Consider the following 13,808-nt stretch of genomic DNA (forward strand, 5'->3'; position numbering starts at 1 on the left):
AATCAACACGCGTTTCATTACGTTTACTCGCTTATTGGGTGCAGTGTAAGCGGTCGTTCCAACTTTTTCTGCACGATTTTCCTCCATCATCTGAAGGGACAGGCACACACGTTTGCATTAGCAGAGCAGCCAATAGGTGCACTGTCTCTCTCTGAAATGCCCTGTGATTGGCCAAAGTCTCCCGTCACGACTTAGATTTTCTAACGCCTGGAAACAGCCAAGAGGAGGTGCACAAGTCTAGTTTTCTCTCTGAACTCTTGGATTACAATATGATGAGAGATTAAGAATGAATGGTTAAAAAAAAAAGAGAGAAAAAAAAGCTGACTCCAGCTGTACTTGATATTCAGAACATAAATACAGGTATACGCGTATATGGACGTATTCTGAGCCAATGGGCCCCTGGGCACAGACATGTAAGAGGCCCCCGACTCTGTCCACATAGAAACAAAACACCCAAATTCAAAGAGTTGCGTTTTAATCGTTTTGTAGTCGTTTTGGGTCTCTTTGTGGTCATTTTATGCCAATTTTCAGTTGTTTTGTGTGTCTTTGTGGTAATTTTTTGTGTCTATGTGGTTATTTTGTGTCAATTTTCAATCATTTAGCATCTCTTTGTTGTCGTTCTGCATCCCTACAGTCATTTTGTTTCTCTTTGTGTTGATTTTATGTCCTTCTTTAGTTTTTTTGTATGTATTTGTGACTGTTTTGCATCTCTTTTAGACATTTAGCATCTTTTTTTGTGGTGGTTTTGCATTTTTAAGTTTCTATGTCTTCCTTTTGTTTCTCTCTGTGGTCATTTTTGGTCGCTTTGTGTATACCTGTGGTCATTTAGAACCTCATGTGATGATTTTGCAAAAAGAATTTCAGCAATATTTTCTGACCTTATGGGCCCCTAGTGTGCATGCGCGTGTGTGTGTGTGTGTGTGTGTGCGCGTGCGTGCGTGTGTGTGTGTGCCTGCCAAAGCCCTTCGTATGAAACTGGGTGGACAGCTAAGTTCAACAAATATGAGCGGGTGGAGCAGTGTGTGTAGGGAAGTCCCCGGCACACTGAGGTCACCCTCACAGTATTATTGTATTTTTCTGCTCAAATTCTCCACCAGGCCCCCTACCAGCAGTGTTGTAATCTGAGTTTCTCTGTTCTTTGTGTTGATAGATGGTCCAGCCGCGTGTGCATGTGACCTGAAAAAACAGCAAACCCAACCCACTTTATTTCCAGTATCTGGAGTAGAGCTCCTGAACCACAGCCAAAATAGTTTACAGATCTGAGCCAGAAAGAAGTAGGACAAAGAGAAGAAAATTTTGTTTGTGGTTAAAACGTATTTTATGATTAAAAGAATGGAGGTGCACAGCCTCATATATGACTGAATTACATCAAAAAAATGACATGTGGGAGGCAGTTCAGACGCCCAATGATAAGGGATCCTGCGTGTCACACTCTGCAAAAACTGTGTGTGTGTGTGTGTGTGTGTGTGTGTGTGTGTGTGTGTGTGTGTGTGTGTGTGTGTGTGTGTGTGTGTGTGTGTGTGTGTGTGTGTGTGTGAGTGTGTGTGTGAGTGTGTGTGTGTGTGTGCGTGTGTGTGTGTGTGTGTCTGAGAGGGCTGGACTTTGTTCTCAGCTTTTTCCAGTGTATGAGTTTTTATCACAGACGCACTGGTTTTGAGCAGAGAACTACCTCTGACTTAAGTGTGTGTGCAGCTGCTGCATGAAGCCGTCAATCCTAAAATAAATTCCTATAAATAAAGAAGCAACCATGATCAGCCGTAACTTCAAGAACGTGTTGGTGGTCTCTATAGGGTTTCTGTCTCTGTTCACGGCTTACGGAGGCCTGCAGAGTTTACAGGTAAGTGTAAAAGTTTATTATTTATTATGAAGAAGAGTGAGGAATTATTGTACATTAAAAAGAAACACTAAAGTTATAGTTTGTTTCATGTTGACTTTAATGCGAGGTTCTCATTCATATTTCAGAACCCCTTATAAGATAAAGAATATAATAATTATATAAGTATTATAAATACTTACTTTACACATTTTCACACTTATTTAGTCCTTGTGTGTTCGTCATGTGAAATAAAACAAGAGCAATGTATTTATTAGAGTTATTAGACGTGTGAGACATTTATTTGGAGACTAAGAATTATAAATGTGTTAGATTAGAAAGTAATTATTTAGTAATTATAAACTATTAAAGATTTAAAAATGAAAATATTATTCATCCAAATATGAAGCCTGTAATATGAAAAAAGATGATAATTTAAACGACTAAATCTGGAAACTTTTCAAGGTCCCTGGACCCCAGTGCATCATTAACAGCATTACTCATATTAATGGTTATTTGTTGTGGAAAAAAAACAAAAGCCTTTTCATTTTAAGCCTTGAAATGAGAAATTAAGAGTTTTGAAAGTTCCCAACTCCCTTTAATTTCATTATAATATAATATAACATTTATTAGTTTTATTCCTTCAGATTAGATGAATTGGTCATTAAAATGCCTTTAAAAAATGAAGTTAGTAGTCTATCAGCGTGGCTCTAAGGGTTATAAGTTATTCATTGGTTGATTAATGAAGCTAATTAAGGGATTTTAAAAGACATTTTGTGCATCAATATCATCTTTATAACAATGCCAATGATTTTTGTAATGGTAGAATATTTTCCTTTCTTTATTTGTACCAAGACAAGAAACTTTCGGGTGTCCTTTTATTTGATTAAATGCAATATAATGCAGTATTATATTATTATTTTTTATTATTTATTATTATTATTATTAATCCATCTCAATGAACTAAACTGATCCAATTTGTCCTTCCAGTTTCAAAGTGAAGGGTTTAAAGTGTTTTTAAAGAATTATCGAAATAAGTCCTGACCTGACCTTGCCTTTACAAACTCGCAACAGTTCTTGAGACCCGTTGTCATCCGTGGTGTAGTGGAGGGTATACACAGGTATACGGAGTATACCCACATCTTATTCTGGCAGTTTACAGTCTACCCACCTATCAGCCAAAAAGACATTGGAATATATAGTATAGGAGTATAGGATCTTTTTCTTTTTCTAAATAATTGTCAATAGTTGTGCTTGACACATTATTTTTGCATGACACAATAAAAAAAGAAAATCTAAGTTCATCCGCTCCCTTCATGGTTACACACTCATCTACCTAGCAGTACCCCCACCTCATGAACTACCACTACACCACTGGTTGTCATCTAACAGAGAGAGTCCCGTCCCTGTATGTGTGTGTGTGTGTGTGTGTGTGTGTGTGTGTGTGCGCGTGTGCGTGTGTGCACAGAGCAGTCTCAATGCAGAGCAGGGGATGGGTGTGGCGTCTCTGAGCGTCATCTATGCCTCCATCATCATCTCCTCCATGTTCCTGCCTCCCATCATGATTAAAAATCTGGGCTGTAAATGGACCATCGTTGCGGGCATGGCCTGCTACGTCTCCTACTCCTTTGGAAACCTCTACCCTGGATGGTAATCAGTCAATCAGTGAAATCCTCATTATTTGTATTACATTGCTGCATTCTTAGTTTGTTTGTTCCTGTTCAAAGACAATACGCTCAAGTTTTTTCTCTCTTACATTTTTTGATTTGGCCATATTTTCCGATATCCATTACGAACATTTTTCGCCTCCCCTCCAATGCTGTTCCGTTTTTTGAAAACTTGTTTTTTAACAATGTGAGCATCACAAATTAAATTCCCAACTTGAGCCTCTATAGTTGTACGTAAGATTTTCATTGAGTTAATTGCCTTTTTACATCTATCAAAGACAGTGGTTGGTCTGCCGGTGGAGCTTGTCACTGCTGCTTATGCTGTGTTCACTTGTAAACTGAAATCTGGAACTTCCCACTTCTGAGTCAGTAAGGGCAAAAGTGTAATCGGAACATGTGTGTGTGTGTGAGTGTGTGGATTTAAGAGGGGAACATATAGAGGATGGACTGGAAGTAGAGAGGTGACAGGTTACATTTTACCACCAAAGAGGCTGCTAGAAACGACACATCTCAAATCTTACGGATTATGACTTTAACAACAAACAAAAAAGTAAGATTAGTTGATTTCGGACCGTAAACCATCTTACGTTAAATGTAAATAACCACCAGTGTGAAACCCTTTCTAGAAGCCTCGATGAGATGTTAAACAACGACAATTTCTCAAACCACATTTATTCTTTAATCTTTTTCCAGTAGAAACCGAAAATACAAGTATGAACCTGAGAATGAGCAGAATATGGGACTCCCCCTCTGCTCCCTCACACAGGTACACGCTCATCCCCACCTCAGTGATCCTCGGTTTGGGTGGCTCTCCTCTGTGGTCGGCCAAATGCACCTACCTGACCATCTCTGGGAACACCCAGGCCGCCAGGGACGGGAAGAAGGGAGCTGACATCATCAACCAATACTTTGGCATCTTCTTCTTCATCTTCCAGTCGTCTGCTGTGTGGGGAAACCTCATGTCCTCGCTCATCTTTGGACAGGACAGCAACATAGGTAGGAAGACACCTGGAACTGAGGCGTGTAGAGGAAAATAAACCCACACACTTTAACACAAAAAATAAGATATGATAAAAATAATAATAATAGATCACTTTTGTATAGCGCTTTTCTTAGTACTCAGAGACGCTTTACAGAAAATACGCACAAAGAAAATCGACAAACAGAAAGCACGTTAAACAACACTAGAACACAAGAACATCACATTAAGAGAAAAACAGAGGGTGGAAGATGGTGGATTTTAGTTGTTTTAGGTGATCCCGAAGAGATGGGATTTAAGCTGACTCTTGTATGACGGGAGTGTTTCTGAGTTCTGGATGGTGGTGGTGGTGGGGGGTTCCAAAGGGTGGGGGCGGCGATGGCAAAGGCTACGATATTTGGTTTTGAGAAGGTTGGCGTCAGCAGAGCAGAGGCGGCGAGTGGGGGAGTGGTGATGGAGGAGATCAGTCAGGTATGAAGGTGCGTGGCTGTTTGTAGGTGGGAGGAATTCTGGCAGGTGGGCGAGATGGACTTTTGGCCAAAGATGATGATTTACATTTTATTGCTGTTGAGTTTCAGGAAGTTGTGGTTCATCCAGTATTGATGTCGGTGAGGCAGTCGGTGAGGGTAGAGAGAATGGCGGGAGTAATGGCTTTGGTGGTGATGTACAGCTGGGTATCGTTGGCTTATCGTCGGCTGGGTATCCTCGGCATAACGGTGAAAGTGAAGGCCATGACGGCAGATGATGTGACCTAGTGGGAACATGTACAGAATGAAGAGGATTGGACCAGGCACTGAGCCTTGAGGGACTCCGTGATCTATCTTAATATTGTGAGTAACATGAGGTAACTGACGTGACAAAAGAAGTTACTTCACTCCATTTATGTTACACTTAGTAGTTACTTTTCACACAAAAAAAAACCTGACAGGGCTGAATGATGAGACAGAAAATATGGTATATGGTTTCTATTGCAATGTTGAAAAACCAGCGACAGAGGTGTTACGTAATTACGTTATCTGCACGACACCTTATGTTCTGATGCTTTCAGGTTGTGTTCATTTTGCACTAAAGTTTTTCAGTCCACAATCTTCTGTATTCTATAACAATATAAAGGGGTTAAGGGAGCCATTCTGCATAATGAGGTTGTGCACCTCCTTGCGGTCATTATGTGGTCATTTTGCATCTTTGTTATTGTTTTGCATCTATTTTCAGACATTTTACATTTATATGTGGGCGTTTTGTGTCTCTCCGGGATCTTTTAGTATTCTGTTCAGTCTTTATGCACCTCCTTGTAGTCATTTTGTGGTCGTTTTGCATCTTTTTTATTGTTTCGCATCCATTTTGAATCATTTTGCACCCCCTTATGGTCATTTTGTCGTCACGTTGTGGCCGTTTTGCATCACTGTAGTCATTCTGTGTCTCTTTGTAGCCAAGTTGGGTCGTTTGTGGTTGTTTTGTGTATATTTGTGGTCATTTAGCGTCTCTTTGTGGCTGTTTTTTTTCAGGACCCCTGGGCCTGTGTCTAGTAGGCCCAGTCAGTAATCCATCCATGAAAGGGCTCACTCTAAGCTAACAAAGTCACACAGCAATTCTTATTTTCAGGCGATCATACACTAATGAAAAAATAATTATATTCTACTAAATCCTACACTCTGCTCCTTAAAGTAGAGGACATTTGGTCACAAGTTCTGCAAACAGCTGTTGAATCAAGAGTGAAGAGCTCGTCAGAGTTCTGATTTTCACTCGCACTTGTAATAAAACATTTCAGAAACCTACGCGAAGCAAAACCTCTGAAGTTTTGTCTTCAGTCACATCAGTCTTCTGCTGAAAAGGTTTCCATGGAAAGAGGAAAATAAAGAGTTCTGCATTTTCACAAACACAATTTATGTGTTTACTTCCTGGTCCATCTTTATTGGTCACATGCAGCACTAGTGGATGTTAAAACGAAACCAGACCAGTAAAGTCACCAACATGTAAACAACCCCGCCCTTTCTGCCTTTCCCAAACCGCCCTTTGCTCCTTAACTGACAGACCATTGGTTTTCACCTGTTTCACTTGGAAATACATTTTATATTTGAAGCAGAATGTTTATACCGTCACATACTGCACTGTATCACATCATTAATCTGCAGAGTAATTAGAGTTATCAAACCTATAAAGTTATAACAATAAATGTAGTGGAGTAAAATAATAAAATGGAAATAGTCACGTAAAGTACACTTACATCAAAATTGCACTTACGCACAGAACCTTGGTAAACGTACTTACATTCCTGTGTGCAGCTGATATCATCAGCGGGCAATGTCTAACAGCAGCTTACAGCTTTTTTATGGGTTCAGTTTAAAGGAGAATAAAATAGGGTGTGTGCGGTTTCTTATTTTATTGGTGTTTATGCTCTCTTTTATAGGCTTACATGATGATGGCCACTTGTTCAGGTGTGTTTCTTGGAAGAACAACACGCAGAGGCTATTTATTATTTTGGATTTCCGGGGCACACTGTTTAGACGGGAATTCTAATCATGTCTGTTTGCTTAGTTCAATGAATTATTTGAGTTAAATGAGTTATTATAATATAATAAAGGTATTTAGAACTAGGAAATGTTCAAAACAGGCCTCTGATTCATCAGTTTATGAGATGTCTTATTTATTAAATCTTTGAAATTTGAAACTTTGAAAGTAAATACATTTCTTTGCAACACATCTGACAACATTTGTAATATTTAACGAGACAATGTTCATGGGACTAGATAAATAATGGGACTCTATACAAAATAATCACTTGAATTATCCAGAGTAATATTTTTCTACCAGGAGTTGTTTTGCTATATACAATTATATGAATGCTTACCATCTTTTACACAGACGTCCACATTTTGAATTTTGTTATTTTGGTGGAAAGCTTTTGTCCAAAATTGAAAAATAATTGTCTCTCATAATAATAATAATAATAATAATAATAACAATAATAATAATAATAATAATAAGAAATAAATAAATAAATAAATAAACCAGTAAATAAATAAATTCATCCATTCATCTTCAACCGCTTGTCCCGATGGGCTGGAGCCGATCCCAGCTGACATCGGGCGTGAGGCGGGGCACACCCTGGACAGGACCCCAGTCTATCACAGAGCGCATAGAGACGAACAGAGACAGACAACCATTCACACTCACATTCACACCTACGGACAATTTAGAGTCATCAATTAACCTAACACGAGCATGTCTTTGGACTGTGGGAGGAAACTGGAGAAAACCCACACAGACACAGGGAGAACATGCAAAGTCCACACAGAAGGTCCCCAACCAGGATTCGAACTGGGAACCCTCTTGCTGTGAGGCGACAGTGCTAGTGCAGCCATAGAAGCTACATAGATAAATACAAACAGCATTTCCACTATGATTAAAATTTTCTTTTTTTAATGTTTTTGGTGAGGAATAATTCTTTAAATACATTGTTTCTTTTCTGACAGCTTACATCCCTGAGGAGCAGCTGCAGTCCTGTGGAGCGGCGGACTGCGGCCTCAACATCAGCGTGAACAGCACGACCACCAGGCCTGCTCAAGAATTGGTGTGGACACTGGTCGGATGCTACATCGGTAACACCAGCGTTAACTTTGTCCTCTAAACATATTGTTGGGTTTATTTCAATTGATCAGAGAGATGAGTTGCACACTGTCAGACCATGATAGCACCAGAATTGAATCACTGTTGTTGTTTTGTGTGTGTGTGTGTGTGTGTGTGGGGCAGGCGTGGGTGTGCTGGCCATGATCATTGTTGCAGTGTTTCTGGAAGACATCGACCGAGTGCAGTCCAGTGAGTTTCGTGGGAACCGGGAGCCGTTCTGTCACACCTTCCTGGCCACGTTCAGGCTGCTGAAGGACTGGAGGCTGGTGACCCTCATCCCCCTCACCATGTACAGCGGCTTCGAACAGAGCTTCCTCTCTGGGGAGTACACCAAGGTCAGGACATCAACACACATGAGTCATAACACAGATTTCTGTCTGTCTTCGTTTATTTTCGTTTATAAATAAAGGACAGACACTACAATGCCCCAGTACAAAATGACGATAAATACACACAATACATTATAACACTTGCACTACATAACATTACAACACAAGTCACAGTATTAGTAGTAGTAGTAGTACTTTGAAAATGTACTCAAAAAGAGTACTCTGATGCACTTTCATATAGGAAAATAAAATAAATTGACGCAGCAGGAACAAAGATATCGTCGTTTTTTACTCCGCACATTCAAAACCTTCAATGTCAAAATCTGGTGCCTACATTACCCACAATGCAACCTGACTGCTGACACCCGTGAATGTTGTCATTTGTCCAGGTCATTGTTATCCCCAAAACAATTTCTGACTGCTGACAGTTTGGTCAGAGACTGGGGTGTGTCTTACTAGTAGCAGCTAATGTAGCCACAAGTTTTACAGACTGCTTCATGAAGCTGCATTATTATTATTATTATTATTATTATATTTTTAAACACGGGGGGGGGGGGGGGGGGGGCAGAAGAACCCGAACGAATGTTTGTGTCCAATATTTTTACCAACTCCCTACCATGACATCGCAATCCAATCCACATTTTATAACTTTTACTGACTGGAAATCTGTGTGATATGAAATATGTATCTAAGTATGAGATATTAGCTGTGTAAAAATTATGTTTTTTTATTTGCAGAACTATGTGACGTGTGCTTTGGGGATCCATTTTGTTGGCTACGTGATGATGTGCTTCGGAGCTGCTAATTCTCTCTTCTCCTTTCTCTTTGGGAGACTGGCTCGGTGCACCGGGAGAGCCGCGCTCTTCTTCTTTGGTAAAAATCTCTTTCATATTTTTATAGAAAGGATTCATTAAGTCATCATCACCCGTTTTTGGTACTGAGCCGTAGAAGAAGACAATTTTGTAGTAAGTAAGGATCTGCTGACGTCCACTTATCCGTCTTCTTTCAGCTGCACTGGCCAACTTCGCCTGTATCATCGCTCTCTTGTTCTGGAGGCCTCATCCAGACAACATGGCGGTGTTCTTCGTGTTTCCTGCTCTGTGGGGAATGTCAGATGCTATCTGGCAAACTCAGACCAACGGTATGAAACTCCCATCATCAGCCTTAAAATCTACCGTACATTTCTATGTATCCTACAGAAGCCCCTGAGAGGCCAGAGAGAAACAGTAACTTTCAGAATAGAAAAGAATAAACTTTATTTCCAACATTTAAAGAATAATTTAACGTTAAAGCCCCTGAACACCCACACAGGTGTTTTCAGTTGACTGGTTGATTAGACCTCTTCTCAGGACTGTGTGGGTGTGTCCACTGTGATTGACATCTTCACAAGTCTCCTGTTAGATTTGTTTCACCTGTTAAGGCGGGACAAAGTACACCTTCATCATTCTTATTGGTAGACGGACATCTATGACCTCACAATTTCCCATCATAGCCCCGCCCACCTTCAACCCAACCCGGAGGTCTAATCAGACAGAGTAACACCTGCGTGGGTGCTCAGGGGCTTTAAAAGAAAAGAACAAAAACAAGATAGGCAATAATATTGGAGAACAAATAAGCAACATAAAAAGAAACGTCTGGTGATCCAGTCTGAAGTTGTTTCTCTTCTGTTTACGACTTAAGAACAGGTGGAAAAGAAGTTTTGCCCGATTCATTTTTCTTAAGTTACTTTATTGGCAAGCAAAAGCTCATGTTTTACTGTGATTAAGATACATTTCTAGCCAAAAGAAGACATGACAACAATGTCACATTACTAACTAACACACAATAAATGTGAGCCTGTGAATGTTCTCATTCGTCCAGGTCATCGTTATCCTCAAAGCAATTTCAGTCAAAAGCAACTGGACTTGGTTGTTTGTCTAGGAAGACGTTTCACCTCTCATCCAAGAGGCTTCATCAGTTCATGTACGCATCTGACCAGGCTGGGACTGGTCCAACTAACTGGTGTGGAGATCCAGGTATTTAACCTCTCACAAGGCCGATGATGTCACTGGAACCCTTTGTGCTCCAAGTGCCAACGACCGTCGTTAGAGTGACAGTCGTTGGTGGGCAGTTGGTTTTTTGTTTTTTTTGACTGAAATTGCTTTGAGGATCACAATAAATGTGGTTTTCTTTAGAGTGCATGGACAAATTGAAACTCATCTGAAAGAAAACATGAATGCTTTACAGGCGCACCAATCCGGTGGTCGAGCGTCAGTCAAAGTCGGGCAGATGGTCGAGCGTCTGTCGCTGTAGCTTTAGTCCTGACTCTGGCACAGCTGGCACTAGTCGGCCGGTAGTAACTCTGATTGGCAGTTCTTCTTTAGCGCATCAGTGCACGAGAAGAGAAACAGAAGTGAGGAAATTAAACAAATGGCTAAAGTCAAGAGGGCGAAAACAAACTTGTTATATCAGGTAACATATTACCTAACGTATATAATATATAACAACATAACGTATTTCCCTAACCCAGGGGTGTCAAACTCAGGCCCATGGGCCAAATCTGGCCCGCGTTATAATCATATTTGGCCCGCGAGATCATATCAAGGTTCTATGAGAGCTGGCCCGCGAGTATAAAGCACATACACGTCTACTTTTCTGTTGACAAACATGAGCATCCATGCTACCAGTCTCTGCAGACAAACTTAATCCACCCCTCCCCAAAAACGGCTAAAAGAAAGATGGAGGACAGGAGCTTTCAGCAGATGATCTGTGTCTGAAGGTAAAGAGCTGTTTGTCACCGTGGCTGTAACCAAAGAATCAAACAGAAGAAACACCACGACAAGAACAAGGACCTGCACTGGAAAGGCTCAACATTACACATCTGGAGAGAAGGAAAAACATGCACATTTGCAGTTTTTTTTTTTTTTTGTAAATATTGAGTTTGGCCCAAAACTTTGTCTCAGTTTTTAAATACCGCCCACTGTGAATTTGAGTTTGACACCCCTGCCCTAACCGATCGAGCTCTCTTGCTAATGTGCTAACTGGCAACAAGTGTCTTGAATCGGCCCTGTCTGTCTTCAGGTTTCCCTTTTGAAATGACAAATACAGACTCACGCCACCAGCAGGTGTGGAGAGTTATTTCTTTTTTTCTCCTATTCTTAAGTTAACGCAGGTCAGAAAACTATTTAGACTTTGAATCACTCAAATTCTTTTTCTCACTTGTCTCTCAGGGCTTCCGTACTATTCACACATAGAAACAAATGATTGGTCCTTCCTCTGCTTTCTATCCTGCAGCTCTTTATGGCGTCCTCTTCCCCCGGGACAAAGAGGCCGCGTTCGCCAACTACCGTATGTGGGAGTCGCTGGGCTTCGTTATCGCCTTCGCCTACAGCACCTTCATATGCCTGGAGTATAAACTGTACATCCTGCTGGCCGTCCTGCTGCTCACCGTCATCACCTACCCCATAGTGGAGTACCACGAACACAAGCACCCCACACCGCCCATCGAGGACGGGAACTACCTCACTCACAACAAGGAAACCATTCACACGGAGAACCATATCATTTGCCAGACAAATATGTAGACACTGAATGTGAAAGTTGTGTTTTGTTGGTCATTCAATGTCTGAAACTGACGCCAAAATAAGTTCAAATTACTCATTAATATGTGAGAATGGTGGAACTTGCACACTGACAGCACTGGAACAATAATACAGCGTATTTGACTCAACAATGAGCTTTATTTGAGTGGAATATTTTGCATTGTGTGCACTGTCGCTTGTCCCCATGACACTGAACCCTGAAGGCTGTGTATATAAAGGTAATATGCAGATTATGCACTAGGTAATGTTGAATTACCTGCTGCAACCAACAATCTTTTAACAGTGTTTTCAGGGCTGTTGTATCTGGATGTGTGCAATTACCAAACCGACAGATTTTCTATAGACACAAAGCCGAACAGCATCTTTAAAAACATTGCTCTAACTCTAATTTATATACTGTAAATTTTAGGCGATGAAAAATAAATGCTTAATAAATGTATTAATATTTTACATCATAATGCTGCAGAACATACTGGTGTCCCATTAGAGGGACATAGGACATACAATAACATGGTCAACGACACAAAAGGCAAGTAAGTAACACAGTACATGAATAATTACTAGTGGCAGAGAATTACCCTGACGAGATGTCCATCATGAGCAATTATACCATGGTCTGGGTGAAAACTGATGTCCATTAAGGGTGTCCATTAATCCACGATAATACATACACTCACCGGCCACTTTATCAGGTACACCTGTCCAACTGCTCGTTAAAGCAAATTTCTAACCAGCCAACCACATTGCAGCGACTCATTTAGGCATTAAGGCATGTAGACATGGTGGAGAGGATGTGCTGCAGTTCAAAGTGAGCATCAGAACGGGAAAGAAAGGTGATTGAAGTGACTTTGAACGTGACATGGTTGTTGGTGCCAGACGGGCTGCTCTGAGTATTTCACAAACTGCTGATCTACTGGGATTTGCACGCACAACCATCTCTAGGGTTTACAGAGAATGCTCCCAAAAAGAGAAAAGATCCAGTGAGCGGTAGTTCTGTGGGCGCAAATGCCTTGTTGATGCCAGAGGTCAGAGGAGAATGGCCAGACTGGTTGGAGCTGATAGTAACTCAAATATCCACTGGTTCCAACAGAGGAATGCAGGAGAGCAACTGTGAACACTAAACACGACCTACTTTCTAGTAGAGAGGGAACAGCATTAGAAGACTACACTGACACTTTATTAAGCACCAGGTGTGTCTAATAAAGTGGCCGGTGAGCATGTATCTCACATGAGTAACCATAAGGCACGGAGTCAAATCCCCCCTTTACAATTTATTGGGACACATTAAGAAGATGACATCTTATTACAACAAAGAATGACTTCAACGTTTCTTTGAAGCTATTTTGAGAAGATGACTGGGCAGCTGAAGACACAGAAGGAGTTAATATCTGGAGATTCAAACCAAAGCACAATATGAAAAAGATGAGGCCAACACAATAATTCAGGTATCAGGAATTAATGGCTATTCTGCAGCCAATCAGAACCTAGTATTCAGCCAGATCCTGGGATAATGACTATAGTTTTAATGGTTTGATTTCCTGTCATCTTCTATGTGTAAAAACAATTTAAAGTCAGGGGTGGAACAAGTACTCTGATCTTTAACTTACCTAAAAAGTAGCAATACTACAGTGTAAAAAGACTCCTACTTCCTCTTTACTTTACTTAAAATGATCTCTTTGATTTTGCAGCTTGTATAGGTGGAGCTTTTAAATATATATATATTTATATATAAAATATATATATATATACACATTTATATAAATATATATATACACACACAGACTGATGGCTAGCTTAGTCTATAATACATCA

General features: G+C 40.5%; 1 protein-coding gene across 1 annotated transcript; it reads left to right on the forward strand.

Annotated features, from left to right (window-relative positions):
* Positions 1-1,710: 1,710 nt before the first annotated feature.
* On the forward strand, positions 1,711-12,193 carry unc93a (unc-93 homolog A). Its single transcript, XM_083934260.1, has 8 exons — positions 1,711-1,837; positions 3,282-3,463; positions 4,247-4,476; positions 7,933-8,058; positions 8,210-8,421; positions 9,153-9,288; positions 9,425-9,556; positions 11,689-12,193. Exons 1-8 carry the CDS (start codon positions 1,748-1,750, stop codon positions 11,976-11,978), a joined length of 1,398 nt encoding a protein of 465 aa, XP_083790386.1. The 5' UTR covers positions 1,711-1,747; the 3' UTR covers positions 11,979-12,193.
* The last annotated feature ends 1,615 nt before the right edge of the window (positions 12,194-13,808 follow it).

The sequence above is a fragment of the Echiichthys vipera genome (genome assembly GCF_963691815.1).
Source record: "Echiichthys vipera genome assembly, chromosome: 19".
Lineage (NCBI taxonomy): Eukaryota > Metazoa > Chordata > Actinopteri > Perciformes > Trachinidae > Echiichthys > Echiichthys vipera.